Source organism: Papio anubis, chromosome 13 (assembly GCF_008728515.1).
Source record: "Papio anubis isolate 15944 chromosome 13, Panubis1.0, whole genome shotgun sequence".
Taxonomy (NCBI): Eukaryota; Metazoa; Chordata; class Mammalia; order Primates; family Cercopithecidae; genus Papio; species Papio anubis.
Window position 1 is genome coordinate 101,295,886 of NC_044988.1, and position 26,702 is coordinate 101,322,587.

General features: G+C 54.0%; 1 protein-coding gene across 7 annotated transcripts in view; it reads right to left on the bottom strand.

Annotated features, from left to right (window-relative positions):
• Positions 1 to 10,629: 10,629 nt before the first annotated feature.
• RAPGEF1 (Rap guanine nucleotide exchange factor 1) overlaps positions 10,630 to 26,702 on the bottom strand; it is a 169,998-nt gene continuing 153,925 nt past the window's right edge. For all 7 annotated transcript variants that reach the window (XM_031654661.1, XM_003911164.4, XM_031654669.1 and 4 more), the window contains 10 exons: positions 25,445 to 25,529; positions 23,233 to 23,325; positions 22,190 to 22,375; positions 20,969 to 21,053; positions 20,763 to 20,857; positions 18,531 to 18,609; positions 18,324 to 18,425; positions 16,710 to 16,807; positions 14,097 to 14,225; positions 10,630 to 13,482 (listed from right to left, as the gene is read on the bottom strand). In XM_031654661.1, the coding sequence (XP_031510521.1) occupies positions 13,332 to 13,482; positions 14,097 to 14,225; positions 16,710 to 16,807; positions 18,324 to 18,425; positions 18,531 to 18,609; positions 20,763 to 20,857; positions 20,969 to 21,053; positions 22,190 to 22,375; positions 23,233 to 23,325; positions 25,445 to 25,529 (1,103 nt within the window). In that variant the 3' untranslated portion in view covers positions 10,630 to 13,331. The remainder of the gene's footprint in view (positions 13,483 to 14,096; positions 14,226 to 16,709; positions 16,808 to 18,323; positions 18,426 to 18,530; positions 18,610 to 20,762; positions 20,858 to 20,968; positions 21,054 to 22,189; positions 22,376 to 23,232; positions 23,326 to 25,444; positions 25,530 to 26,702) is intronic.

Genomic DNA, 26,702 nt, shown 5'->3' on the forward strand with positions numbered 1-26,702 from the left:
GATGGAGTCTCACTCTGTTGCCTGGGCTAGAGTGTGGTGGGGCCATCTTGGCTCACTGCAACCTCCGCCTCCCGGGTTCAAGCGATTCTCTTGCCTCAGCCTCCCGAGTAGCTGGGATTACAGGCACCCACCACCATGCCTGGCTAATTTTTTGTATTTTTAGTAGAGACGGGGTTTCACCATGTTGGCCAGGCTGATCTCAAACTCTTGACCTTGTGATTCACCTGCCTTGGCCTCCCCAAGTGCTGGGATTACAGGCATGAGCCACTGCGCCTGGCCAAAATATGATGTTTTTCTATTCCTCAAATGTTTGGGAAAGAAGTGTTAGCATTTCCCACTAGAAGCATAGATTTATCCATTTCTCCTTGTAGTACTGTCAGCTTTTGCTTTACATATTTTGAGGCCATGTAATTAGGGGTATACAAATTTAGAAATTGTTAAATCTGTCGAGTATAATTTGTATCTTTACAAAGTGTTTCCTTTGTAACTCTAGCAATGCCTTTTACCTTAAAGTCTGTTTTTTTCTGATATTAATATAGCTATGTTTCGGGGGTTTTTTTGGTGGACCATATTTGTAGAGTATATCTTTTTCCAACATTTTACTTTCAACTTTTCGGTACTTGTAACTTAATTTTTATTTATTTATTTAGAGACAGGGTCTCACTCTCTTGCCAGGGCTGGAGTGCAGTGGTGGCAATCACGGTTCACTGCAGCCTGGAATTTCCAGGTTTGGGCAATCCTCCTACCTACCTCAGCCTCCCCAGTAGCTGGGACTACTGGCGCTCACCACTACACCTGGCTGATCTTTGTAGTTTTTGTAGAGATGGGGTTTTACCATGTTGCCCAGGCTGGTCTTGAACTCCCGGGCTCAAGCAATCTACCTGCCTCAGCCTCCCAGTGTCGGGTTACAGGCGTGAGCCACTGTGCCCAGACAAGACATTTTCATTTGCGGTTTTACATAGCGAGTGTTCATTTATCCACTTGTTTACTCTTTTTGTTGCTCTTCCATTCTCTCCTGCCAAGTGTGATCTTCCATTTGGGATCATTCCCCTTCTGCCTGAGACAGTTTAGTCTTTGCTTAGTGTGGGTCTGCCAGTGGTGAGTTGTCTGTTTTTGTTCATCTCACAATATCTTTGATTTTGCCTGCATTCTTGAAAGGTATTTTCAGTGAGCATAGAATTTTGGGTGGTGGTCCTATTCTTTTGGCATTGAAGAAGGTACCATTCCCTTCTCTTCTGGCCTCAATCGTTTCTGTTGAGGAGTCTAATTGGGGCTCCTTTGAAGGTAATGGGCCCTTTTTCCCCTTATGGTTGCTTAAAAATTTCTTTTTCTCTTTGGTTTTCAAAAGCTTAACCATGCTGTGCTTTGGTGTATTCTTCTTCTTATCCTGCTTGGGGTTCATGAGGCTTCTTGAATCCAAGGCTTGATGCTTCCAGTCAAGGACTGATCAGGAGACATACAGAGTAATTTGGACAGGAAAAGATTAATATAAAGAATAACCTGAAGAGAAGAGAAACTGTGAGTGCTAAAGAATGCTCTAGGGCTGAAGGTGAGTACCCAAGAAGGAAAAACTTAGGAGGGCCCAATCCCCATGGCTGGGATTGAGAAGTCACCAGAGAAAGTCTGAGTGCAGCCCACTGGGAGGTAGCACTCACTGGGCCCTCGGGCCAGAGCTGGCTCACTGGGCTGGGCAAGTCCCTTTGAGGTGCAGGTGGGCTGAGGCTGGTGGGCGGGCATGCATTGGGAGTTGGGGTGTTGGGAACCTGCTGGCCAGCAGAGTGGCACAAGGGTGAGGTGTGCATTACCTATGCCTGGAGGGCCCCAGCAAGGTGGCCACCCTACCAGCACTGGGGCCGAAGTGACAGGTGCACGGTAGGGGCAGGTCTCCACACACGCCTCTAGCAGACACTGAGCCAGAGCAAGGACAAAAGGCCAGGGCCTTCCTCCAGCAGTGTCTCTCCAGCGTCTCTATTGACAGAACTTAACGTGCTCACTGCAAAGGAGACGTCTTCATTGCAGAGCAGGTAATGAAGGGTGGACTCGGACATGAGGAGCGGTGACATGATAACTGGGCAATTGGTTTAGAAAAACTTTTTAAAATAACAGCTTTATTGAGGTATAATCTACATATCACAACATTTACTCATTTATGATTCAGTTATTTTTAAATCTGCAGAACTGTGCAACTAGCACCATGATCCAATTTTTTTTTTTTTTGAGATCTGAGTCTGGCTCTGTCGCCCAGGCTGGAGTGCAGTGGCCGGATCTCAGCTCACTGCAGCTCCGCCTCCTCGGGTTCACTTACCTCCTGCCTCCCTCCCTCGGGAAAGTAGCTGGGACTACAGGGCGCCTCGCCGGGCCTCGCTAGTTTTTATTTTTAGTAGAGACGGGTTTCACCAGAGTTAGCCAGGATGGTCTCATCTCCTGACTCGGATCCGGCCCGCCTCGCCTCCCAAAGTGCTGGGATTACAGGCTTCTGAGCCACCACACCGCCTATGATCCTAATTCTTTAAAAGTTTCCATCATCCCCAAAGATCATTCATGTACCCCTTTTGAGTTGGAGTCTCGCTCTGTCACCCAGGCTGGAGTGCAGTGGTGCGACCCTGCTCACTGTAACCTCTGCCTCCCCACGCTTAAGCCATTCTTACAAGGCCAGCCTCTGAGTAGCTAGACTACAGGCGCAGCCACTTTCGGGCTAATTTTTATATATATATATATATATATATATATATATATGTACAGTTAAGTTTTTTTCTTTTTTCTTCCTGAGAGGGAGTCTCATCTGCTCCAAGCACTGCAGGAACGATCTTGGCTCACTGCAACCTCTCCACCTCCTGGGATCAAGCAATTCTCCTTCCTTGACCTCCTGAGTAGCTGGGACTATAGGTGCCCGCCACCATGCCCAGCTTTGTATTTTAGTAGAGTCAGGGTTTCCTTCTGTTTGCCAGACTGATCTTGTACTCCTGACCTCAAGTGGTCTGCTCACCTCAGCCTCCACTGCTAGGATTTGCGCGCGTGAGCCACCGCTGCACTTTTTTTGTATTTTTTAGTAGAGATGGGGTTTCACCATATTGGACCTCGTGGCTGGTCTCAAACTCCTGACTTCAGGTGATCCGCCTGCCTTGGGCTCCCAAAGTGCTGAGGTTATAGGCGTGAGCCACTGAGGGCCTGCCCCTCATGCTCCCCTTTTTTTTTTCTAGTCTGTTTCAATTTCTCCAGACAAACTGTGCAGCCCCTGAGACTCATGCCTGAATCATGTGATACTGCACTCTTTGCATCTGACTTCTTTCATGTCCATGTTTCTTTCTTTTTTTTGTTTTTTGAGACAGAGTCTTGCTCTGTCGCCAGGCTGGAGTACAGTGGCTCAATCTTGGCTCACTACAACCTCCACCTCCCAGGTTTGAGTGATTCGCCTGCCTCAGCCTCCCAAGTAGTTGGGATCTACAGGCTGCCACCACTTCAGCTACTCTTTATTTTAGTAGAGACAGGGTTTCACTATGTTGGCCAGACACTTTGATCTCTGACCTTTGTGATTCACTCGCCTCAGCCTCCCAGTTGGATTACAGGTGTGAGCCACCACACCCAGCTTCTACATTTCTTTTTTTTTTTGAGTTGGAGTCTCGCTCTGTGCAGTGGCACGATCTCGGCTCACTGCCACCTCCACCTCCTGGGTTCAAGCAAGCACGTCCAGCTAATTTTTGTATTTTTAGTAGAGACAGGGTTTCACCATGTTGGCCAGGCTGGTCTCGAACTCCTGACCTCAAGTGATCCGCCTGCCTCGGCCTCTCAAAGTGCTGGGATTACAGGTGTGAGCCACTGCACCCGGCCATGTCCATGTTTTCAAGGCTCATCCATGTTGCAGCACATGTCAGCTCATTCCTCCATTGCTGAAGTGTTCCATTGTATGGACATACCTCATTTTGTTAATCTTTTCACCAGCTGATGGACACTTGGGTCCTCTCCCCTTTTTGGCCAGTGTGAATAATTCTGCTGTGAACATTGATGTACACGTGAGGCATTCCTTGCTTCTGCTGTGATCTTTTCCTTTCTGCTGGTCCACTTACCCTCAGGACTTCCATCCCTGGGTCTCCTCCTGCCTGGTTTGCTCCATCTTGTGTCTCTTCATGCTGCATTCTACCCACAGCGTCTTTTTTTTTTTTTCGGAGATGTAGTCTCACTCTGTCTCCCAGGCTGGAGTGCAGTGGCGTGATCTCAGCTCACTGCAACTTCCGCCTCTTGGACTCTAAGTGATTCTCTTACCTCAGTCACCCAGGTAGCTGGAATTACAGGTGCCTGCCATCACACCCAGCTGATTTTTGTATTTTTAGTAGATATGGGGTTTCACCATGTTGGCCAGGTTGGTCTCGAACTCCTGATCTCAAGTAATCCACCTGCCTCGGCCTCCCAAAATATCAGGATTACAGGCGTGAGCCACTGTACCCGGCCCCCTCATAGCTTCTAACCTATCTCCAGTTTCCTAATTTTGCTCTTAAACAGTCATTGAGTTCTTCATATGAGGTATTTCTTGGTTTAGAATTTCCATTTGTCCTGTTTATATTTTCCAATTATTTGCCAAATTTCTCAGGCTTGTGTTACTCCTAGAACGCAGTTAAGCATTGCACATTCACACCCACATTTGAGAACTCCAAATTTCAGCCTTCGGGGGCTGATTCTGTCAAATGCTTCTATTTTTCTTTTTAAGCAAGAAATGCTTGTGCCCTACTTTTTGCTGTATGTGAAAAATTAAGAAATAACTTGAGACCTAGGAGGATGTTAACTTCTCTAGTTTCTTTTCTTCTTCTTCTTTTTTTTTTTTTTTGTAAGACAGAGTCTCGCTCTGTCGCCCAGGCTGGAGTGCAGTGGCGCGATCTCAGCTCACTGCAAGCTCCGCCTCCCGGGTTCACGTCATTCTCCTGCCTCAGCCTCCCGAGTAGCTGGGACTACAGGCGCCCACCACTACCCCGGCTAACTTTTTTGTATTTTTAGTAGAGACGGGGTTTCACCGTGTTAGCCAGGATGGTCTCAATCTCCTGACCTCGTGATCCGCCCGTCTCGGCTTCCCAAAGTGCTGGGATTACAGGCTTGAGCCACCGCGCCCGGCCAAACCTCTCCAGTTTCTTTGCCTTTTGTTTCCCGCAGCTGCCTGGGTTGCTAGGTGTCCAGAATCATCTTAACCCAGTTTCAGAGACTGAGATGATTTGGAGCTGGCTCCATCCCTGTTGGTATACTTGTCATGGGTGCCCCTTCCACCTGCAGGGCACCTCCCTAAGGTTTCAATTCAAAGCCTGGTGAGTTATGGACTCTCCCCTTTTTTCCTTAACTACACTTTTGTCTGAAATTCTGCTCAGTTCCTCGGCCACCTCATCTGGAATTGTCAGACTCCCTTAACATTACATGGCCCCAGGTGTCAGGCTTCCCTTCTGTCTCTTCCTGAAGCCTGGCCCAGTAACTCTTCCTTCTCTCCTAGCTCTCTGATGACTTTAGGCAGGGTTTTATTATATATATTACATTATTATTTTATTTTTTGAGATCAAGTTTCGCCCTTGTCGCCCAGGTTGGAGTGCAATGGCGTGATCTCAGCTCACTCCAACATCTGCCTCCCGTGTTTACGTGATTCTCCTGCCTCAGCCTCCCAAGTAGCTGGGATTATAGGAATGTGCCACCACAACTGGCTAATTTTGTATTTTTTTTTTTTTTAGTAGAGATGGGGTTTCACTATGTTGGTCAGGATGGTCTTGATTTCCTGACCTTAAGTGATCCATCCGCTTTGGGCTCCCAAAGTGCTGGGATTACAGGTGAGAGCTACCTGACCTGGCCACAGGCAGGATTTTAAAATCTGATCAAGCTTTCCTAGGAGGACGGCTGGGTGGAATCGCCAGAGTGGTAATTCTTTAACACGTTAGAATTAACTTCATCAAGGACCACATAAAGTCCTTCTTTGATTTCCTTTGGAATAGTTTTGAATTTATACATTATCTGGGGGAGAAGTGACATCTTTACAAAAGTTGGCTGGCCGTGGTGGCTCATGCCTGTAATCCCAGCACTTTGGGAGGCCAAGGCAGGTGGATTGCTTGAGCCCAGGAGTGTGAGACCAGCTTGGGCAACATGGCAAAACCCTGTCTCTACTTAAAAAAAAAAAAAAAAATGAGCTGGAGGTGGTGGCACACACCTGTAGTCCCAGCTACTGAGGAGGCTGAGGTGGGAGGATCACCTGAGCCCACAAATATGAGGCTGCAGTGAGCCAAGATCACACCATGGTGCTGCAGCCTGGGTGACGGGAGTGAGACCCTGTCTCAAAAAACTCCCAGAAAGTTAATTTTCCTATCCACAAACATTCACACCTCTCAATTTATTAAGGTGTTTTTTATGGTTTTTAATAAAATCTGATTTTTCCTATAAAGGTTTCACACATCTTTTGCTGGTCTAGGACCGTAAGACTTGTGATGCTAGTATAAATGGGGTCCTTTAAGATGACATTTTTTGAAGCCGGGCATGGTGGCACGTGCTTGTAGTCTGAGTTCCTGGGGAGGCTGAGGTGGGAGGACTGCTTGTGCCCAGAAGTTTGAGACTGCACTCCAGCCTGGGCAACAGAGCAAGACACCATTAAAAGAAACAAAAACAGGTCAGGTGCGGTGGCTCATGCCTGTAATCCCAGTACTTTGGGAGGCCAAGGCCAGGGGATCACGCGGTCAGGAGATCGAGACCATCCTGGCTAACATGGTGAAACCCTGTCTCTACTAAAAATACAAAAAATTAGCCAGGCATAGTGGCGGTCACCTGTAGTCCCAGCTACTCGGGAGGCTGAGGCAGAAGAATGGTATGAACCCGACAGGCAGAGCTTGCAGTGAACTGAGATCGCGCTGCTGCACTCCAGCTTGGGCGACAGAGCAGGACTCTGTCTCAAAAAAAAAAAAAAAAAAAAAAAACCACAAAAAACAAAACAAACCAAAAACAAAACAGAAAACCCAAAATCCTCAAAAACAAACAAAAAAAGGATTACATTTTCTGGTTGCTTATTGACTGTATATAGGAATATGTTTAACTTTTTACCTGGTTGTATAGCTAGCCACCTTGATAGATTTTCTTGTTCATCTCTCAGTTATTTACTTTTCTCCAACGTTGGCAAGGATCTCCAGTACAATGAACAGACAAGGAGTTACTGGAATCTTTCTCTTGTTTCTGATTTTAAAAGAAGCACTTTGAATATTTCACAATTAAGTATGTCTGTATAGGATCTTGGAAGGTAACCTTTATCAGATTAAAGAGGCTTTCTATTTCTAGTTAACAAAAAGGTTTTTTTTTTTGGCTGGCCGCGGTGGCTTACGCCTGGAATCCCTACACTTTGGGAAGCCGAGGTGAGTGGATCGCTTGAGCTCAGGAGTTCAAGACGAGCCTGGCCAACATGGTAAAACCTGGTGTCTACAAAGAATAAAAAATTAGCTGGGTGTGGCGGTGTGTGCCTGTAGTCCCAGCTACTTGGGAGGGTGAGGTGGATCGCTTGAGCCTGGGAGGTCGAGGTTGCAGTGAGCAGATGCTATGCACTCCAGCCTGGGGGACAAAAGTGAAACCCTGAATTTTTATTATTCATAATAAAAATAATGAATGGATGTTGCATTTTAAACAAAGGCTGTTCTGTGACTATTGCGGTGATTCTGTGGCTTTCTTCCTTTCATTTGTTAACGTGGTATATTTGGGGGAAGTGAGGCCATGCCGTGAAAATAAACCCTGAAGTCTCCATAGCTTCATTTTTCATTCACGTCAAGCAAGCCCAACATGGGTGAGTGGGGTGGTCCCTGTCCAGGCTCCGCCAACTTCGGGCTCTGCCATCTTACCACCCAGACTCCAGGAGTACTGGGGGTAGGAAAGAGTAAGTACGGAGCCACGCAACAGTTCTTAAACGCCCAGCCCACAGTGACATGTGTCTGCCTCTCAGATCTCAGGCAGGGGCCTGGGAAGTGTAGTTCCCTGTGTGCCCAGGAAGGAGATGCAAACCAGATGTGTAGAGCCGCAGCGTCTAGCATAGGGGTCAGTGACGTTAACTGATTGAAATTATTCCATCCTTGCGTTTTTGAGATAAGCCCAACCTGGTCAGGAAGGACTGATTTTTATGTGATGCTGGTTTGGGGTTGCTAAGATGATTTTATAAATTTTGTATCAGTATTCATACACTGGACTGACTTGTAATGATCTTGTACTGTCCTTGTCTTGATTCATTGTCAAGGTTATATTCCATTCATAAAACAAATTTAGTGTTTCCTTTTTCTTTTCTTTTTTTTTGAGACAGAGTCTCGCTCTGTTACCCAGGCTGGAGTGCAGTGGTACCATCTCAGTTCACTGCAACCTCCGCCTCCCATGTTCAAGCGATTCTCCTGCTTCAGCCTCCTCAGTAGCGGGGACTACAGGCGCCCGCCACCACGCCCGGCTAATTTTTGTATTTTTAGTAGAGATGGGGTTTCATCATGTTGGCCAGGCTGGCCTCGAAATCCTGACCTGAAGTGATCCGCCTGCCTCAGCCTCCCAAAGTGCTGGGATTAGAGGTGTGAGCCACTGCGCCCGGCCTGTGTGATTTTTCTATTAAGAGAAGTGAATGAGGTAAAGCAGTCTGTAGAGTGCTTGGTACTCCAAAATGCTCACCAGACCCTGTTCCAAGTATTAACTCATTGAAACTTTGTGAGACCTTAGGAAGTAGAGGCTGTTATTACCCCCACTTCCAGCTGGGGAAACTGGGAAGCAGAGAAGAAAACCACTTACCCAGGGTCCTTTTGCTTAGCTGCAGAGTCAGGACACAGTCCTTTGCAGCCAAGGCCATATTCCCCCAGACTGCTGGCAGCCAATGAGGGACTCAGATGGCCCGAGCCACATCTTGACTGCTTCCTAAATAATGCACTCCTAGTAAATGAATGAAAAAAAAAATGGTTTGAATGAATGCTGGGGCCTGCCTCTCCTCACACAGGGGGACAGTGAGCAGTCAGCCATCATACCTCATTCTCCAGCCTTGCACTGCTGGGGGCGGGACCCAGCTTGTGGACCGCAAGGTCAGAGCAGGTGGGAGGCTTGGGGCCCTCGGCTCAGATACCTTCGGTGGGACTGCAGTTCTTGGTTGGAGCAGGCATCGGAGCCTCCTGGGTTACTGGCTAAGCACGCACACTCTCAGGCCCTGGGCGGGGACACTCTGAGGGTGGGGCGGAAGCCAAGGTGTTTCCTCCGTGACCATGGCGGCTCCCTTGCTGAATCTCGCGGTCTCGCTGAATCTCGCGGTCTCGCTGAATCTCGCGGTCTGCCGGTCACCAAAGACCAGGGTGGGTGGCAGCAGCTGCTGCCCCGCAGCGCTGGTGGGAAGGCTGAGGCCTGAGGTCCATACCTGGCATGTCACCTACTGCTCACTAGGGTTGTTGGGGCCAGACCAGGTTCCTGGCGTTGCTGGCAGGGGAGGGAGATGGGAGTGGAGGAATAAGGAGTGAACTGGTCTCTCTTGGGCCTCTGCAAGCTCATTGGTCAAACTGGACAAAAGCAGATGAGGAGGAGCCTGAGGCACGAGTGGCTGGAGTGGCTGAGCAATGTGCCAGAGGATTGCAACGAACAAAACAGAGAACCTGGGCTTCCATCCTCCGGGGTGGTGCCTGGCACACGGGCACTGCCAACACCTGAGGGGACGGTGGATGCCTGCCTGATGCGGGGTCCCTTCTATCAGATCTTGTGATCGCTCCGGGAATACTTGGCCTCTCCCTTTAAAGGGACAGACTTAAGCTGCTGTCTTTGAGGGGGCATGAGGGGAGATGCCTCCTCCTCACCAGGTCCGACCTCTGCACGACCAAGTACAGAGAGATGCAGAGATCCTCGGCTTCCCCAGGGGCTGCCGTGGGGCTGAAAGCTGGGGACTGGGAACCAGGGTGAATATGAGGGCTGGCCCTGACTCCCGCCATCCCTGGGTGGCTATGCCGGGGTGCTTGGTCTCAGGTGCTAGCGTGGAAACCCTGGGGCACAGGTGGGCCATGGCATGGAGGTGGCTCTGAGAGGATAAGGAAGATAGGGAGATGGTGAATGGTCTCCCAGAACCATTGGGCCCTGTGCCTAACTCTGCATGGAGGGGACACAGCACACCTCAGGGCAGAGAAGGGACTGGAATCTCCAGGGCCTCCTCACTCCGACTCCTGTAAGTGCAGAGGCTTTGCTGTTCCTTGCTGGGGCTGGGCCCGAGCCTCTGCCGCTGCCTCCTGGGTGGCAGAGGAAACACCGCAAAAGGCACACCATAAAGAGTGCTTCCGGGCCCTGAGGAGCAGTTCTAGAGCCTGCACTCCCGAATCCCACCCGAGGACGCCCTTTTCACCAGGACACTGGGGTGGGGGACTCTTTTGCATGAACCGACCTCCAGGGAACGAGCAATTCTTTGCCCAGTTGACTGCTTCTAGGGCACAAGGCTTAGGAGGGAAAGTTCTGGCGACATCCATTCCACTCAGCCACAACTACCCCAACGGCAGCGAGTGGGCCTGGGAATGCAGCTGAATGACCCTCAGCCTCCCAGAAGCCCTGCCTGCTACAGGGGTCTCAGAAAAGAGGTGGCGAGGCCAGCCCGGAGCAGGCTGGGCTGTCACTGTAACTGCACACACGCAGCTGGGCGTGGACATGACATTCGGCAGCTTTCGTCTGTGTTTATTTTTTTTCATATAAAAGTTACATGTTTGAAATGTCTGCAGGAAGATGCCACCATCAGACAGGTTAGCTGGGGCATATATATTACAATGTAACCCTGTGGAGGTCGTGGGGCTGGAGCGGGAGACACTCCCCAGAATTGGGTTTAGGTCAGACATGGTGTGTGCCTGCCCCTCCTTGCCCACCCCGACACCTGCAGGTGAGGACTGACTTCTGCAAGGAACGAGTCCTCTGCCTGGCTCCTGTCTGTTTGTGAAGACTGATTCCCACAACCCGCCCGGCCCCCCAGAAGGAACAGACGAGCCATGGCCAGGCCGCAGCACTGAGCACAGAGCTCAGCAATAACCAGGGCCAGGAGCAGGGGGCGCAGGGGCACGCCTGCCATCAATAAATGAGACATACATCGCACCTTGCCGTCCTCACGCAGGGAGCCCCGGGCACTGCTCATGTGCTGCCTGGGCCCCGCTGCTCAGACCACCAAGGGCTCCCAACAAGGGCCTGGGGAGTTGCTTGGGCACACTAGGGCCAGGCACAGGGTCTGTTCTGAATTCAGGGAAGGTGAAGAGACCCCACCTCCACCTGGCTCAAGCCCAAGAACAAGGCAGACAGAGCTGTGGACAGCACCCGACCACAGACACGGTTCCGCCTGCTGCTAGGGGGAGAGGCCTGGTTTCTGAGGCTGCAGCATGGCACTGGCATTGCCTGTGCTCCAGAGGGGGACTCCTACGAGTCTCACAAATACAGGGAGAATTTCAGTTCGCACAAACCCAAGGGCCCTGTGTGCAGAGAGGCCCTCACACGCGCACAGCAGCATTCAACAGAGCTGGGCAAGGGAAGGGGAGAGAGAGGCAAGGATTGAAATGAAGGGACTTCAAAAAGAAGGAACAAACTAAAAACCCAACCCACACACAATACTGTTAATAAGCCAGCGACTCTACACACACACTCCTTAAATAATAAAGTGACAGGTCCCGGCTGGCCCTGCAGGACCACCGCCAGAGGGGGTCCCGCCGCCAGAGGGGGTCCCGCCTGCCACTGCACGGCTTTCCTCCCTCTATCTACAGGACAAACAAAACATGGGAGAGGGGAAAAAACCCATATTTTCTTCTTGATAAATGCTGTTCAAAAACCCACGAAGGACTCAAAGTGACATGGTTGTTTTAAAAAAACCCCAAATGATCAACAGATGTTGCTTTCTACGTTTTGCCTTTGTTCTGTTTGAACTGGGCTAAGCATAGTTAGACCCTGCTGTTCACTTGACCCTGCTGTCCTAAACCTGGGACAAATGAGCACTCATTCCTGCACAGCAGACCCGGAGGCATGGGCTGGGGCAGCACGACTGGGTTCCCGCAGTGCCCTTCCTGCAGGCTCATGCTGGAGGCCACAGAGCCGGGCGGCACAGGGCAGGTTCTGTTTGCCAAGCGCCCCACAAGCCTTGCCCAGATTGTCAAGCTCAGCAGCGAGAACGGTTTTGACGAGGAGGAGGGAAAGAGCATCTGCTCTGCAAGCCGCTCTAGTGTGGGGAGAGTAGGGAGAGGGCGCACCTGCTGCAGCTGCTACCTTAGGGCGCTCCTCCGCGGCCAGGCCTCTGCCTCCCTGCATCCCGAGGGCCCATTCGGGTGCCTCAGGGATGCCCTTCCCTCCCAGGGGCACTGACAGCACTGGCTGAAAGGTCTGAAGAGCCAGAGGAGGAGCCCTGCTGGCCGGCCCAGGATGGGGCGAGGAGGGAGGGAAAGCCAGGGGATGGGGAGGGACAGGAGATGGAGTTTAAGGCACACAGCGAGCGATGGAGGAGGGAGGTGCTGGCCTCTCCCCTCTGAACTAACTCCCCCAGGAGCTCAGCTCTGGCCTCAGTTTGGTGAGGTTCAGAAGACTCCCAGCAATAAAAAGTACTTCTTGGATGATCAAGTCCTCCCTTACTCCAGCCTCCTCTGCTCAGCTCCCCAGGTGGTGTGGGAGGGGCCCAGTGGCCTGGGGTGGGGGGTAAGGGGCGACAGGATGACAGACACTGCTGCTGCTCTCAGCGGGCAAGGGAGGCCCTGATGGCGCCAGTACCACGGTGCAGAGCACCAGCTGCTAAGGGGTCACCTGCGTACCTTTCCGGGCCTGCTGCAAAGCTCACACCATCCTCCATGCAACAGAAGCGGAAGCGAGAAGTGAAAGGACCTCCTCCCAGTCTACTCTCCGTTCTGCCCACCCAGCTGCTCGCCCCCATTCCAGGGCCCCTGGAGGACAACCCACCCCAGAAGGCCTCCACTCATTTTCCATTTCAGAAGATTCAGGGACCCTGCAGCTCAGGGAGGGGCAGCACCCGCCACTTCCTTGGTCTGCTGATGAGGTCTCTGCTGCTCTCTCCCTGGAGGGGAGTGGGTGGAAGGGCAAGAGGGGAGAGATGGAAGTAAAAGCAGAAAACAAAACCAAACCAGAAAACCACCGGTTTGCAAATTGGCAACAAGACCTGCCTGCTGGCTGCAGAGGCCCACGGGTCTGCTCCCACAGAGGAGGGAGGCAGGAAGCGGCAGGCAGGCTCCAGCTCCCGCCCAGCCCCGCTGAGGCCTGGCCAGCCTCGTGGCTCCGAGGCCAGGACTCCTGCCACGCGCCTAACAGGTCCAAGGTCCTCTCCGGTCTGGGAGCTGCCCTCCGCGCCCCTTGAGCATTCTCCTCGATCCCGGCGGCTGCTCCTAGGTCTTCTCTTCCCGGTCTGTTTTTCTCCTTGTTATGTTCCTGGGTTTAATTTTCAGAGAGAGTTCCCATAGGGCCTCCTCAGCCAGGTGGTCACTGAAGTCATTGAAGAAGTTTATAATGTCGTCGTTCCTCCGGATGTCATAGTGCCTGGTGGAGGGGATGGGGAGCAGTCAGTGAGCACCTGTGTGGGCTGGACGGCCCGATGGCGCCACCCTCCTGGATGGTGCCGTGGGGACCATCCCCACAACCTCGCAGCAAACGGATGCTGCAGGGGCTGCCATTAACCAACGTGACAAAGGGGGGATACCAGCACTCAAAGACAGTACCAGCATATGGAGCACAAACAGGGCCCTGAGGCTGGGCTGCTCAAAGGGAAGGGGCCCCAGGTGACCCCACTGCCCCCAACAATGCATGTCAGGGCCCGCCCCGGGGGAGCTCTGGTGCCTCCGAGTCAGGCAGGCCAGGGTTTGTCAGGCGCTTCTCACAGCAAGGTGGGCACCAGCTTCTGGTGTATAAAATGGGAGGATGAGCTGTGCCATCACGGGGTCCAGGCCCAGGGCCAGGCCTGGCATGGAGCCTGGTGGGCATGCTCTCAAGTCATCCTGGCAGAAACTGAAGGGCCTGGACTATATCCCTGCTCAGCAGGGGGCGGGTCCCTGGGTCCTCTGTGGCTCCCCCTCCCCTCGGCATCCCGGGCTGTCTCTCCTTGGGTGTGGCCCAGGGCTCCGCTCTGCCCAGCCCCCCGGGGCAGCGGCACTCACGCCTGCTGGAAGCACCGCATGCTGTCGAGGATGTTGAACTGCTGCCACCGCTTGGAGAAGTTCACTTTCCCATCGATGTAGTCTGGATTTCCCAGGTGAACGAAGGTCAGGTCCTGCAGGATCAGCCCCCTGGGAGGACGGGTTAGGAAGCCTGTTACTGCTACAGGGAGGGGCTGGTTTGGCAGCTGCTCACTGCGAGTCCTAGCGCCTGACACATGACTCTAGCCCTTGCTGCTTCCAAACCCCAGAGCAAACCGAAGAGCCAGTCTGCGGTGTCTGTCTTTCCCAGAACAAACTCCCTCCTCAGCCTCTGGCCTCTGGCTCCACAAGCACCTGCTGGGGCCCTCGGAAGCCAGTACAGCTGATGAGAAGCCTGAGGGTGACGTGGCTGCCATGGCTGCTAAAGTAACATTAAACAAATGAGCAGTAAAAAAAAAAAAAAAAAAAAAAATACAAAAACCCCCAAAAAAACCAAAACCCAAACCAGGGGGCAGGGGCGGAGATCTCCTTTTATTAACAGGTGTGGTGGGCTGGGTGTGATGGCTCATACCTGTGATCCCAGTTCTACAGGAGGCTGAGGCAGAAGGATTGAGCTCAAGAGTCTGAAAACAGCTAGGCTGGGTGTGGCGGCTCACACCTGTAATCCCAGCACTTTGGGAGGCCGAGGTGGGAGGATCACCTGAGGTCAGGAGTTTGAGCTCAACCTGGCCAACATGGTGAAACCCTGTCTCTACTAAAAATACAAAAAGTAGCTGGGCGTGGTGGTGCACGCCTGTAATCCCAGCTACTTGGGAGGCTGAGGCAGGAGAATCACTTGAACCTGGGAGGCGGAGGTTGCAGTGAGCCAAGATTGCGCCGCTGCACTCCAGCCTGGGTAACAAGAATGTAACTCTGTCTCAAAAATAAATAAATAAATAAATAAATAAAAAAAGAGAGTTTGAAACCAGCATGGGCAACATAGCAAGACCTCGTCCCTACAAAAAGTACAAAAATTAGCTGGGCATGGTGGTGTGCGCCTGTAATCCCAGCTACTAAGGAGACTGATGCGGGAGGATTCCTTGAGCCCAGGAGTTAAAGGTTGCAGTGAGCTATGATTGCACCACTGCACTCCAGCCTGGGTGACAGAGACTCCGTCTTTATTAAACAAATGAAGAAACAGGCCGGGTGCGATGACTCACACCTGTAATCCCAGCACTTTGGGAGGCCAAGGCAGGTGGATCACCTGAGGTCAAGAGTTCGAGACTAGCCTGGCCAACACGGTGAAACCCTGTCTCTACTAAAAAAATACAAAAAGGCCGGGCGCGGTGGCTCAAGCCTGTAATCTAACTACTACTCAGGAGGCTGAGGTGGGAGAATTGCTTGAACTCAGGAGGCAGAGGTTGCAGTGAGCCAAGATCATGCCACTGCATTGCAGCCTGGGTGACAGAGTGAGACTCCATCACAAACAAACGAACAAACAAGGTGTAGCGCTTTTTTTTTTTTTGAGATGGAGATCTGGCAGCTGTAAGCCCAGGCTGGGAGTGCAGTGGCGATCTCGACTCACTGCAACTCTGCTTCCCGGGTTCCGCGCCATTCTCTACCTCCAGCCTCTGAGTAGCTGGGACTGACCGCCACCTACGCCCGGCTAATTTTTATGTATTTTTAGTAGAGGCGGGGTTTCCTGTGTCTCGATCTCCTGACCTTGATCCGCCGCCTGGCCTCCCAAAGTGCTGGGATTACAGGCTTGGAAACCCACAGCGCCCGGCCTGGTGTAGCTGTAGCACTTAATAGGTGCTTCTGACTGCAGAGGACTTAAGGCCGGATGACAGAGACAGGCCGAGCTCCTCCCACTCAGGAGAACTCAGCTTGGCGAGGCTGCTGTAAGGCCATGGTGGGAAAGACTGTTAGCGCTCAGAGCAGAAAGCCTGGGGATTTGTATCTCTGAGAGTTGAGGCCTCGAGGGCTGCCCTACAGGAACCCTATAGGATGTGCCATTGAACACTCAGCCTTGGGATGCTGCTGAGTTTTGGTCTCTTGGAGATTCTCAGTGTCTATGGCACACTAAAGGCTCTTGTAACTCCTGCAACAGACACTTGTTTGGCTTTGGTTATTCCGCTATGTCCCTTTTCTATGAAACATATTTCCTCCCACCCATGGTCCACACTCAGGAAGCACTTTCTGAGCTTCTTTACACCAAGGCTCTCAAGGTTCCTGGGTGGCTGTGCATCCTCAGGTTGTTCTAATGCACAGCCACGTGTGAGGACACTGGAATACTGTGTGATGCCGTGTGTGGGGACAGGAGCCATACATCTGTCACAAGCATGGCTGCACGTGCTCACGGGCAGGCTACGGAAGGAAACAAGAGCGGGGCTGGGGGCTGGGGAAGGAGAACCTGTGTTCTTCACCTGAGCCCTTCTGTTCTGTTTAAACTGTATTATAAGAAGCATTACGTATTATATTATATATACGTATTGTACATTATGTATTACAAGAACCTTAAGTAAAACCGAAGTACAAATGTCTCTGTTAGAAACCCCTAAATTAGGATTTCTCTGCCGGAGCCTGACAGATCTTCCCCAGAGCAATGGAGGCAAACCCAGGCGGGGCTGGGAGCCTGGAGGGGCTGCTACTCACAGGTACGGGATGCACGGCGGTTCCACCTCCGAGAGGGCGGCCCGGTAGGCTCGGAAGGAGGATGAGCTGTCAATCAGCGTGCAGTACTCGGCCAGGCCCTGGCAGGACAGGAAGAACAGGACAGGACAGGACAGGTGTGAGCGAGTGCTGGGGCAGTGCTGGGACAGAGCCCTGGTCCTCCTCACTAACTGGAGGGTCAACCACCCTCTGCCCACCTCCACAGGTCCCACCACGTGCAAACATCCAGCCAGGTGTGGGTGCTGGCCCTGGCCAGCAGGGATTCTGTCCTTTTCAACGCGTGTCAGCCCAACCCCTGGTCACAGGGGGACTTCAGGCCGTTCTGTGGAGAAACACCCCGCGGCACTCATTGTGCCTGGGCAGCCAGCGCCTACGTGTGTACGACGTCCCGGAAGATGGGCTCCTGCCAGCCAGAGGAGCTTCCCAGGCACACACTGAGTGGCGTCACTCCTGGCTCGGAGCTGCCTTTGCTCTGCCCTGCACTCAGGGAGGACCAACTAGAGACAGCATGTGACCTCGCCCTCCTCAGGGCTGGGAGGCTTCTCTCCTGCAGGGGCGGGGGGCTCCCGCCTAGGAGAGTCAGCCAGCCCTGCCCCACTCAGAAGGCCCTTCTCTTGCCTCTTCTCCTGTTAGGTGCCTCTCCCTGCAGTGCTGCCTCCTCAGGAGCCCTCTTGCAGACAGGCCGTGTGAATTTCCCACCTCTCCCCATACACTAGCTTACAACCATCCCTGAACATGGGCTTGAACAAGACGACCCTGGGTGGCCTGACTGACACCCGGGTCTCTGACATGACCCCTGGGTGGCGTGGCTGACCCTTGGGTCCCTGACATGACCTCTGGGTGGTCTGGTCACACTTGGATCCCTGACATGATCCCTGGGTGGCCTGGCTGACACTCAAAGCTATGGGTTTTGCCCCCATTTGCAATAATATTTCCCTACACAGGATAAAGTCCCAACTCCTCACCAGGCTCCTGAGGCTCTCATGACCTAGAGCTGGTCCCCTTCTCCGAGGATGTGGTCCCCTGGCCTCCTCCTGTCCCTGGAGGTGCCAATCCCCACCTGCTCCCGGTTGTGCACTCCTTTGTCCCCTTTGATTCTCTTCCCTTCCCAGGAAACTCCTCCTCCTCTACAGGTGGTGGCATGAGTAACACTTCCTCTGGGCTGGCCCACCTGCCCACCCTTCTTCTTTTAGCGCTTATCCAGCAGAAACCCACCCAACATCATGCTGGGCTGTTCACAGTGCGTCCCCAGCACCTACCGCAGCGCCCGGCCTGAAGCAGACCCTTCAGAAGAACGGGCTGAGGAAGGGCAGGGGAGATGGGAACCCAGGGATGGGCCTGCTGGGTGGCAGCAGAACACCAGGACGTGACCACCCCGGAACCAACCTTGAAGCTCCCTGGGGCCTGAAGACTGGCAATCAGAGACAGGAAGGTGGGAGGGCAGCTGTCCTGGCCACACAGCATGTCGGTGGCAGAGCAGGGGCCTAGGCCCAGCCTTTGCTTCAGTGGGAGCACTTTCTGCCACAGCTGGTTGTCTGAGGGCTGCATGGCCCCCTTTACCAGGCATCCTCCCACCCACGCCCCAAGGCCGCTCACCTCTGAGGTCTGCTTCTGCCACTCCAGCCTGCGGATGGGCGCTGAGTCCAGGGCAGAGAGGATGGCCAAGTAGGAGTTGAAGTTATTCAGCTTCCGCAAGTGCTGCCGAGAGAGGGGCGGCGCTGTGAGGCAGGAGGGCAGGCGGGTCCCGGGCTCCCCAGGCAGGGACTGATGGTGGGGGCCTGGGGAGGACTTGGCCACCATTACCTTCATGATCTTGATGAACTTTAAGAGCAGCCGTTCCCTGTCCTGGGCCTTTTCCTGTAACATGATTATGGACCGGACCCTGCATGGACCAAGGGAAAAAGAAACAGCTGAGCTGACCGGTCCCTGCAGGCCCCAGGGGTCCTGGTGGAGACAGGACCTGTACGACCCCCATGCCAGTGGTCACCAGCCCACCCATACTGAGTACGTGCAGCCTGCCCCAGGCATAGACCTACTTTCTGCTCTCCAGGAGCTCACAGCATCCTGGGACAGAGGGAAGACACCACAAGGAAATCTGGTGACAATAAATCTGGTGACCATAAGGAAATCTGGTAAAGGCCCAAAGGGGGCTTCGAATCTGCAGGTGGAGCATGGAAGGATCAAAGCAGAGCCTTTCCTGGCAAGCATGGACCCCGAGTACCGGGGGGCTGGGCAAGTTCCTTGTGCGGCGCAGGACTGGCTCGGGGAGACCCGCTAGCATGTGACGTAAGAAGTCACTTTTGGCAGCCACGAGGGAAGGAACTTCTGAGAACCTTAGTAGCAACCAAAGCCGAGACCAAAGCCACAGGCCAGTCTCATCTGTGGGATAAACGCAGCAGGGGTGTCCCGCTAGCCTCAGCTTCCTGTGGTTCACAGGGGCCACTACCAGGGTCACTTAGAGGAGGTGCCACACTTTGCACTGCTGCTTCTTCCTTTTTTTTTTTTTTTTTTTTTTAAAGAGACAGGGTCTTGATCTGTCACCCAGTGCTGTGAGTATATCTCACTGTAGTCTTGAACTCCTGGGTTCAACTGATCCTCCTGCCCCAGCTTCCGGAGTAGCTGGGACTATAGGTATGTACCACTGCACCTGGCTAATTTTAATTTTTTGTAGAGATGGGGGTCTCTCTATGTTGTCCAGGCTGGTCTCAAACTCCTACGCTCAAGTGATCCTCCTGCCTTGGCCTCCCAAAGTCCTGGGATTATAGGTGTGAGCCACTGCGCTTGCACCTCTGTGCAGCCAGGCCCTGTGGAGCGTGCCCCCACCCAAGCTTCCTGCACCCAGCCAGAGGCTGCTGTCAGAAGCCAGGCTTGGGGCCTTGTGTGCAGCTTCCGTCTGCCTTAGAAACCACATCCTGTTGGGCAAAACCCTACACTGGACTGCCATGGCTAAACATGCTTTCCCCAGGACAGAGAGCTTCTGTGGGGAGGATGGCAGGAAAAGGGGAGATGATCTCGGGGCCTTTAAAACACATCAGACATTCTCCTGGAGGCAGCAGTGGGCAGTGGGGCTGGCACAGCAGTGGGCAGTGGGGGGCGGCGCACAGCTGCTGGGATCTGGGCGGGACCCTGCCTGATACTGAGCTGCTGTGGGGGCTTTGTCGCCTCTTGAAGAGACAAGAGCTCTGCTTTATAAACACACTACTGGGATTCATTTTGCTTTAAGAATTAAAGACTAGGCCGGGCGCAGTGGCTCACGCCTGTAATCCCAGCACTTTGGGGCTTGAGCGGGCAGATCACGAGTCAAGAGATCAAGACCATCCTGGTTAACGGTGAAACCCCGTCTCTACTAAATAATGCAAAAAGCTAGCTGGAGTGGGTGGCGGGTGCCTGTGAGTCCCAAGCTACTCGAGAAGACAGAGGCAAGGAGAATGGTGTAAACCCGGGAGGTGGGCGTGGGTGAGCTGAGATCGCATGCCACTGCACTCCAGCCTGTTAACAGAGCGAGACTCCGACACACACACACACACACACACACACACACCAGAGCGAGACTCCGACACACACACACACACACACACACCAGAGCGAGACTCCGACACACACACACACACACACACCCCCAAACATTAATGTTATAGAGCCCACTCCTGTGCTAACTGTTTTGTCAGGCAGAGTCCGTGTGAGCGTCAGCCTGAGATCGCCTGGCAGTGACAGGGCAGAAGGGCAAACTGGATGCCCTTCCCAATACCACCTATGGCAGACATTGCTCCTCGACCCTGGCACTCTCCCCCGCTGAGCCTCCTCGACCAGGTGGCCACTTCCAGCAGGCCCCGTCCTGTCCCTGCCCTTGTCCTCTGCCTGCCCCTGTCCTCTGTCTACCGTTCGTGGTCAATGCTCGCGGGGCCCCCAGGAGCTTAGAGGAATGAAAGAGGTAGCTCCTTCTCCTACCATTCGAGCTCCCTGCAAAGGAAAACGCAGAGCCCACCCAGACGTGCCACCATCCAGAGCGACAGGGCTTGGCGCTGGGCCCCTCACCAGTAGGACATGTTGTTGAAGTGCTCCGTGAACTGGGTCAAGTTGGGGCTCTTTTCCTCATTCTGCTCTTTTGCCCAAAGCAAAACCTCAGGAATCTGCAAAAGGAAAGAAGGCAGATGGAGGTGGAGCCCCCGGCTTTCCCATGATGGGGTTTCTCTCATTCAGGGACAACCAGTGTGGCTCCCCATGGCAGGAGCAGCCTGTACCTCTATTTTATAGAAGAGCTCAGCATCCAGCAGAGTTAGCTGCTCTGCGATCTCATGGCTGTGAAAGTCGTGCAAGGTCCCCGGCCTGGAAGACAGAGGCGTGAGAAGAGCCGTCAGGGGTGGGGAGGGCGGTGGGGAGAGGTAAGCAGGCCCGGGCTGCAGTGTCGGAGCAGGAGAGCCTCTCTGCCCAGCAGGAGCGTGGAGGATACGTGGCGGGGAAGCCCCAAAAGGCTCCCTGGGGCCCTATGGGCCTCCTGCCTCTCTCTGGGACAACACTGTCTGCCTTTCTCTCCTGCTTCTGCTGAGTGTGTCCAGCAGCTTCTGGAATCAGGAGCCTGAGTTTCCCTCGTGAGCTCATGGACAACTGAGATGCCAAGAAGGCTCACTCATGGCTGGAGCCCGCTTCCAGGTGGCCAGCAAGAACAGAGACGGTGCCAAAGAAACGAAGGCTATGCACTCACCGGAAGGAGCCCACTACTCAACAGACATCTATAGCTGCAAATGGCACTCACCGTCGGTGTGGAGGGGGCAGGCCACAGACAGGAATCTTTACGCAGATTCTTTTTTTTTTGAGACAGAGACTCGCTTTGTCGCTCAGGTTGGACTGCAGTGGCCGGATCTCAGCTCACTGCAAGCTCCGCCTCCCGGGTTTACGCCATTCTCCTGCCTCAGCCTCCTGGGTAGCTGGGACTACAGGCACCCTCCACTACGCCTGGCTAATTTTTTGTATTTTTTAGTAGAGTCGGGGTTTCACCATGTTAGCCAGGATGGTCTCGATCTCCTGACCTCGTGATCCACCCGTCTCGGCCTCCCAAAGTGCTGGGATTACAGGCTTGAGCCACCATGCCTGGCTGGCCTCTTTATGCAGATTCTTAGGGATGGCCAGGGTAGCCCAGAGGGCCGGGCTAGCATCAACCACTGCCAGGTTCATGCTGGGACAACCCAGAACTGACCCAAGCCCAGGGTGTGTGCACTCCTGCCCTGTCCTCTGAAGCCCCATGCCCTGCTGCCCACTTCCTAGTCACAAGGGGATCACCACCCAATATGTCTCCTGGAGAAGAGGCCCAGCCCCCAGGGACCCACGGGGCTGTTCCTGAGGCACCTCATCAAAGGGCCTGCGCAGAATCAGGCTGGGGCTGTGGGGCTGGCAGGGAGGGAGGGTAAACTGAGAAAGGCACAGCTCCTGGGGAAGAGGCGGGGCTGGAGAGGTGGGCTCCTCACCTGGCTGCTACCCCCCGGGCCGCCAGGGGCTGGCCAGAGGTGGCACACCTGAGCAGCTTCTTCTGGTCTACCTTGTCCAGGATGTTCTTCCGGAGCACGCGGGCCAGGCTCAGCTCCCCGTTGCACACCAGGCGGAAGACCAGTTCCATCAGCAGCTTCAGGATCTCTTCTGTCAATTCCACCAGGCTGAAGGACCAAAGAGCACAAGGTGAGGAGCAGGAACACAAGGCCCAGGCAGACTCTGGCTTTGCCTAGGGATACACAAAGGGCATGGGGCCATGACTGGCACAGAGCTGGCTGGGAAACTTCTCATGGGAAGAGAGCAGGAGACGAGAGCCTGGGATGGCTGCCTGTGTTCTTGGAGGTGTTGGGATGGTCATAGCACCTGCCATACATGCAACAGCCATCTGTTGGCACTGGACAAGCGCCAGGGACTCTGCTGGGGCCTGGTCTGCAGGGACAAGTCCCACACAAATCCCGCCCTGGGGAGCTGCTGCTCCCATTGGGCGATGAGACACCAAGACTTCCTGACCTCTCAGACTAGATGCCTGAGGGATGCTCCCCAACTTGCCCTGCTGAGAGCTGTCCACGCGTGGCCATTTCCCAGCCGCACAGCCACTGACCACGGTCATCTCCCTCAGCAGGAGGAAGACAGTCCGCCTGACGGAGATTTGTCAGCGGAACCGATATGGCAAGTGCCATGCCGTCAGATGGCCAGCCATGGAAACACTGAGGAGTGAGGGAGAGGCAGCCTCTCCCATTCCAGCCTCCACCATGGCTGGTGGCTGAGAGCATGGCCTGCTGGAGACTGGACTTAAGATACCCATGGGAGCAGGTGGGTGTGGCGGGTTCTCTCCTGAGGGTCCAGGAGAGAACCTCACCCACCTCACCCTGGCCTGCTGGGGACAGGCCATTCTCTCAAAGGACCAAGATAATGCAGGCAAGAGCCAGCTCTGCCCAGAGCCGATGGGCAGGAGAAGCAGGTGGATTGGAGCCTTTGCCTCCCCATTGGCCCCCTAGGACCCCAAGGGTGAAGCACTCACCAAAGCTCATCCACCACCCGCACCAGTACGAAGAATGTGTTCTTGCTGACGCGCTTCTTGAATGTGTCGGCGAAGGGAGAGAATTTCTCGTATGTGGAGCATGGGTTAAAGAAATAGCCACGTGGCCGGCCGGGGGTGGTGGGAGTGGAGGACTGACTCCTGGGGACCACTTGCTGAGCGCTCACAATGTGCCCGTCTCCCTGCGTGTAAAGCACTGGCATCCAGAAACGAGGGCATGGGACTAGCGCAGGGCAACAACTGCAAAGCCAGGATTTGAGCACAGGCATCTGACCCCAGGGATGCCCCCGGCTGCTGTCCTCTCCTGCCTGCCATGCCATCACTGCTGCACTGTCCAGGCCTGCCTTTCTGTCGGGTTCACCCTGAGGTGCCCGTGAGACTACAGACATGTAGAGAGTGCCTTGCTGAACCTTAGGTAGAGAACGGTGGGCCCAAACCAAACACCCTTAAAACCCCAGGTCGCTGGGCAAGCGTGTAGGCCAGAAGTGTCTCCTTCCAGTCTTTCTGTGAGTTTCCATCCTGAGGCTGCCTCCCTGGGCTCTGCAGGGGAGCTCTTGCCTCCGTGACACTGGGCCGGGTCTCTCTTCCCAGAGCTGCAGCACGCTCCAAATTGGCTCCCTGTCTCCAGGGCAGCCCTTCTAGCACCCGACCAGCTCTGGCTCATGCCCTGAGGTTGGGCTCTACTTTGCGGTCAGGGTTTCCTGCCCGGCTGTTGTGCTTGCCATCAACTCTCCAGACCTCTCCGATACCCTCCTGCTCTCTCTCTAGCGATCCTGGACCTTCCAAGTCATGGGGCTCAGGACAGAGCAACGTAGCAGGGATGATGGCTTGGTCCATAGCACAGGGGTCGCCAGCCAATCAGGCCTAGACCTTGATGCTGCACCATTTCCATGATGGCTGAGCCAGGCAGAGGCGGAGAGCCTGGGCGCTGGCAGCAGGGGGGCAAGCGGCATGTGGCTGCTTTCCCACCAAGCAGCCACATGGGTCAGGTCCTTCCTGTCTCTGAGCCTCGGTTTCCTCAATTACACAATAGGAAATTATAGAGCAGTGGCCCCATGTATAATACGGTAATTTTACACACACCCACACACACGTATTAAAAAATGGTCATAGAGCTAGGTGAAAGCACACATGTAAAGCACATCTCGCCTGACCAGCAAGTCCTCGACACGTGTGAGTGACAGCCATTCACTGAGCCAGGCCTGTGAGCAGGCGCTCTGAGTGACAGAACTTGCCGGCAGGGACCCGAGACTCCGCCAATGGAAGATGTCCACGTCTGTCTTGATAGATTCGGAATTCTAAAGGTCACCACGAGGGGAGAACGGGAGGCCAGGAGGTCTGCAGGAGACCGAGTGGAGCAGTGAAGGCTCAGGGCATACAGGAAGGGGTGAGGGTGCTGGTGGACTCAGGACTTCCTACCCCAGGTGGTGGCGGCTGCCCAGCAGATGGCAGCCGTGGGCTATGTGCTAAGAGGTGGCTGAGGAGCAGCCGACCCAGCCTGCCCTCCTGGAGCAGCAGCTGCAGGTCAGCCTCGTAGGGTGGGCAGGTTTGGGCTTGAAGAAGCAACGGGTCACACAAGTGGGTCCTTCCAAGCCCCTGGGGTCCTTCTCAGCCACTACTGCAGAGGGTGACATTTACTGAGGGTGGGCCCGTGAGGTAGATCTGGGGACAGGAGCCCATTCCAGTTGTGGATGTGGCAGTCGCAGAGTGCGCTGCGGGGGAGGTGACTGTGCTGACCCCTGAGCTTTCTATTTGGGTCTTGGTGTCCATCGTGCCCAATGTCCTGGGGCTCAGCTCTGAGAAGCTGCCAGAGCCGACCATGGGGGTCTCTGCAGGGGCGTCTGCAGGACCAGCACACTCGCTTCCTCCCAGTCCGGGGCGTGTCTAATTCTTTTTTAGAATCATCCAATGACCACAACTGCCACCAGGCACACATTACCAGACTACATTCCAGCCTCTTCACATCGTTTCACTCGACCCTTTAAGAGATGAGGAACTTGCCCGAGCTCAAAGCTGGAATGCAGGATGGTAGAGGTGGGAACCTCGGTCCGTGGGGCTCCTGTGTCCCCACTTCAATCACACTGCCACCCAACATGCTGCTCAGCTTCCCCCACGAGGGCCGAGGGGCAAGAGGGTCCCTCTCTCTCTGAAATGCCCATGGCGCAGGGGCCGTGGGTCAGGCGGGAAAGGATATCTGTACTGCAGCTTCTTGATGAGCTCCTCTGGGGAGATGAAGGTCCTGTAGGTGGTCAGGAAGGCCTCGCAGTACAACACCAAATCTAGAGGGAAAAGCAACACAAGCTGCTTGTCAGGGTGCAGAGGGCTGAGGGTGGGAGCTGGGGTGGATTTGAGTCCTTGCTCTGAGAGAGGCAGGGGAGACGGCATGGGGGAGTGGGACGGGCGAGGGAGCCAAGGGCCTGGGAACCCCCTCTGGTGCCTCCGCCTGCATGTCCCAGAGAAGTCACATGTCCTCTCTGTCCATCTCTCAAAGGAAATGGCAGATCAGAGAGGGAAAACAGGAATGGGTTTCATCTCATGGGCACTTTCTACTGACGATGGTGCTGCCTGGAGAACCATGCTGTGGGAGCTGAGGCCAGCTCTGGTCCCAGCGGAAGAGGGCACTTAGGCTGACAAGTGATGCCTGCCCTAGGCATCAAAACCCGGAGGCACGCCTGTTCCAGGTAGGAGCCAGCCCTGGATTAGACTCTGAGAGGCTCTGCCTGTCCGTGTCTAATGCTACAGAGGGTCTTAGCCATCATGGGCACAAAGGAAATAATCTGTTCAAACTTGTCAGCAGGATCCTGAAACGAAATCTTAGGCAGTACTTTTATTTTTAAATTTTTATTATTATTATTATTTTTGAGACAGGGTCTCACTCTACCACCCAGGCCGGAGTGCAGTGGTGTGATCTTGGTTCACTGCAACTTCTGCCTCCTGGGTTCAAGTGATTCTCCTGCCTCAAGCTTCCCGAGTAGCTGGGACCACAGGCACACACCATTACACCTGGTGATTTTTGTATTTTTAGTAGAGACAAGGTTTCACCATGTTGGCCAGTCTAGTCTCAAACTCCTGGCCTCAAGTGGCCTCCCCAAAGTGCTGCGATTACAGGTGTGAGCCACTGTGCCCAGCCAGTACTTTTAGATGGTAGGGTCCAACCCAAAAATCTGGGGAAATTCCACGTTTTGGGTCCTAAGGGATAGGCTGAAGAGGCACAGCCTGGGCCGGGTACTGAGAAGGGGCGTGGTGCCAGCCACTGGGCAGATGTGGGCTGGCAGCTCCAGTCCACCCCTCACTTCTCCACGCCTGCTTCCTCTAAGAGGAGGCTGGTACCAGCCAGGGACTCCCAGACTTCCTAGAATTACAACAGCCTTATTTATTTGCTGTGGTGACACCTTCTCAACTGTGCTGTCTCTGATATTACAGAAAAAAGTGGAATTTTAGAACGTAGGACA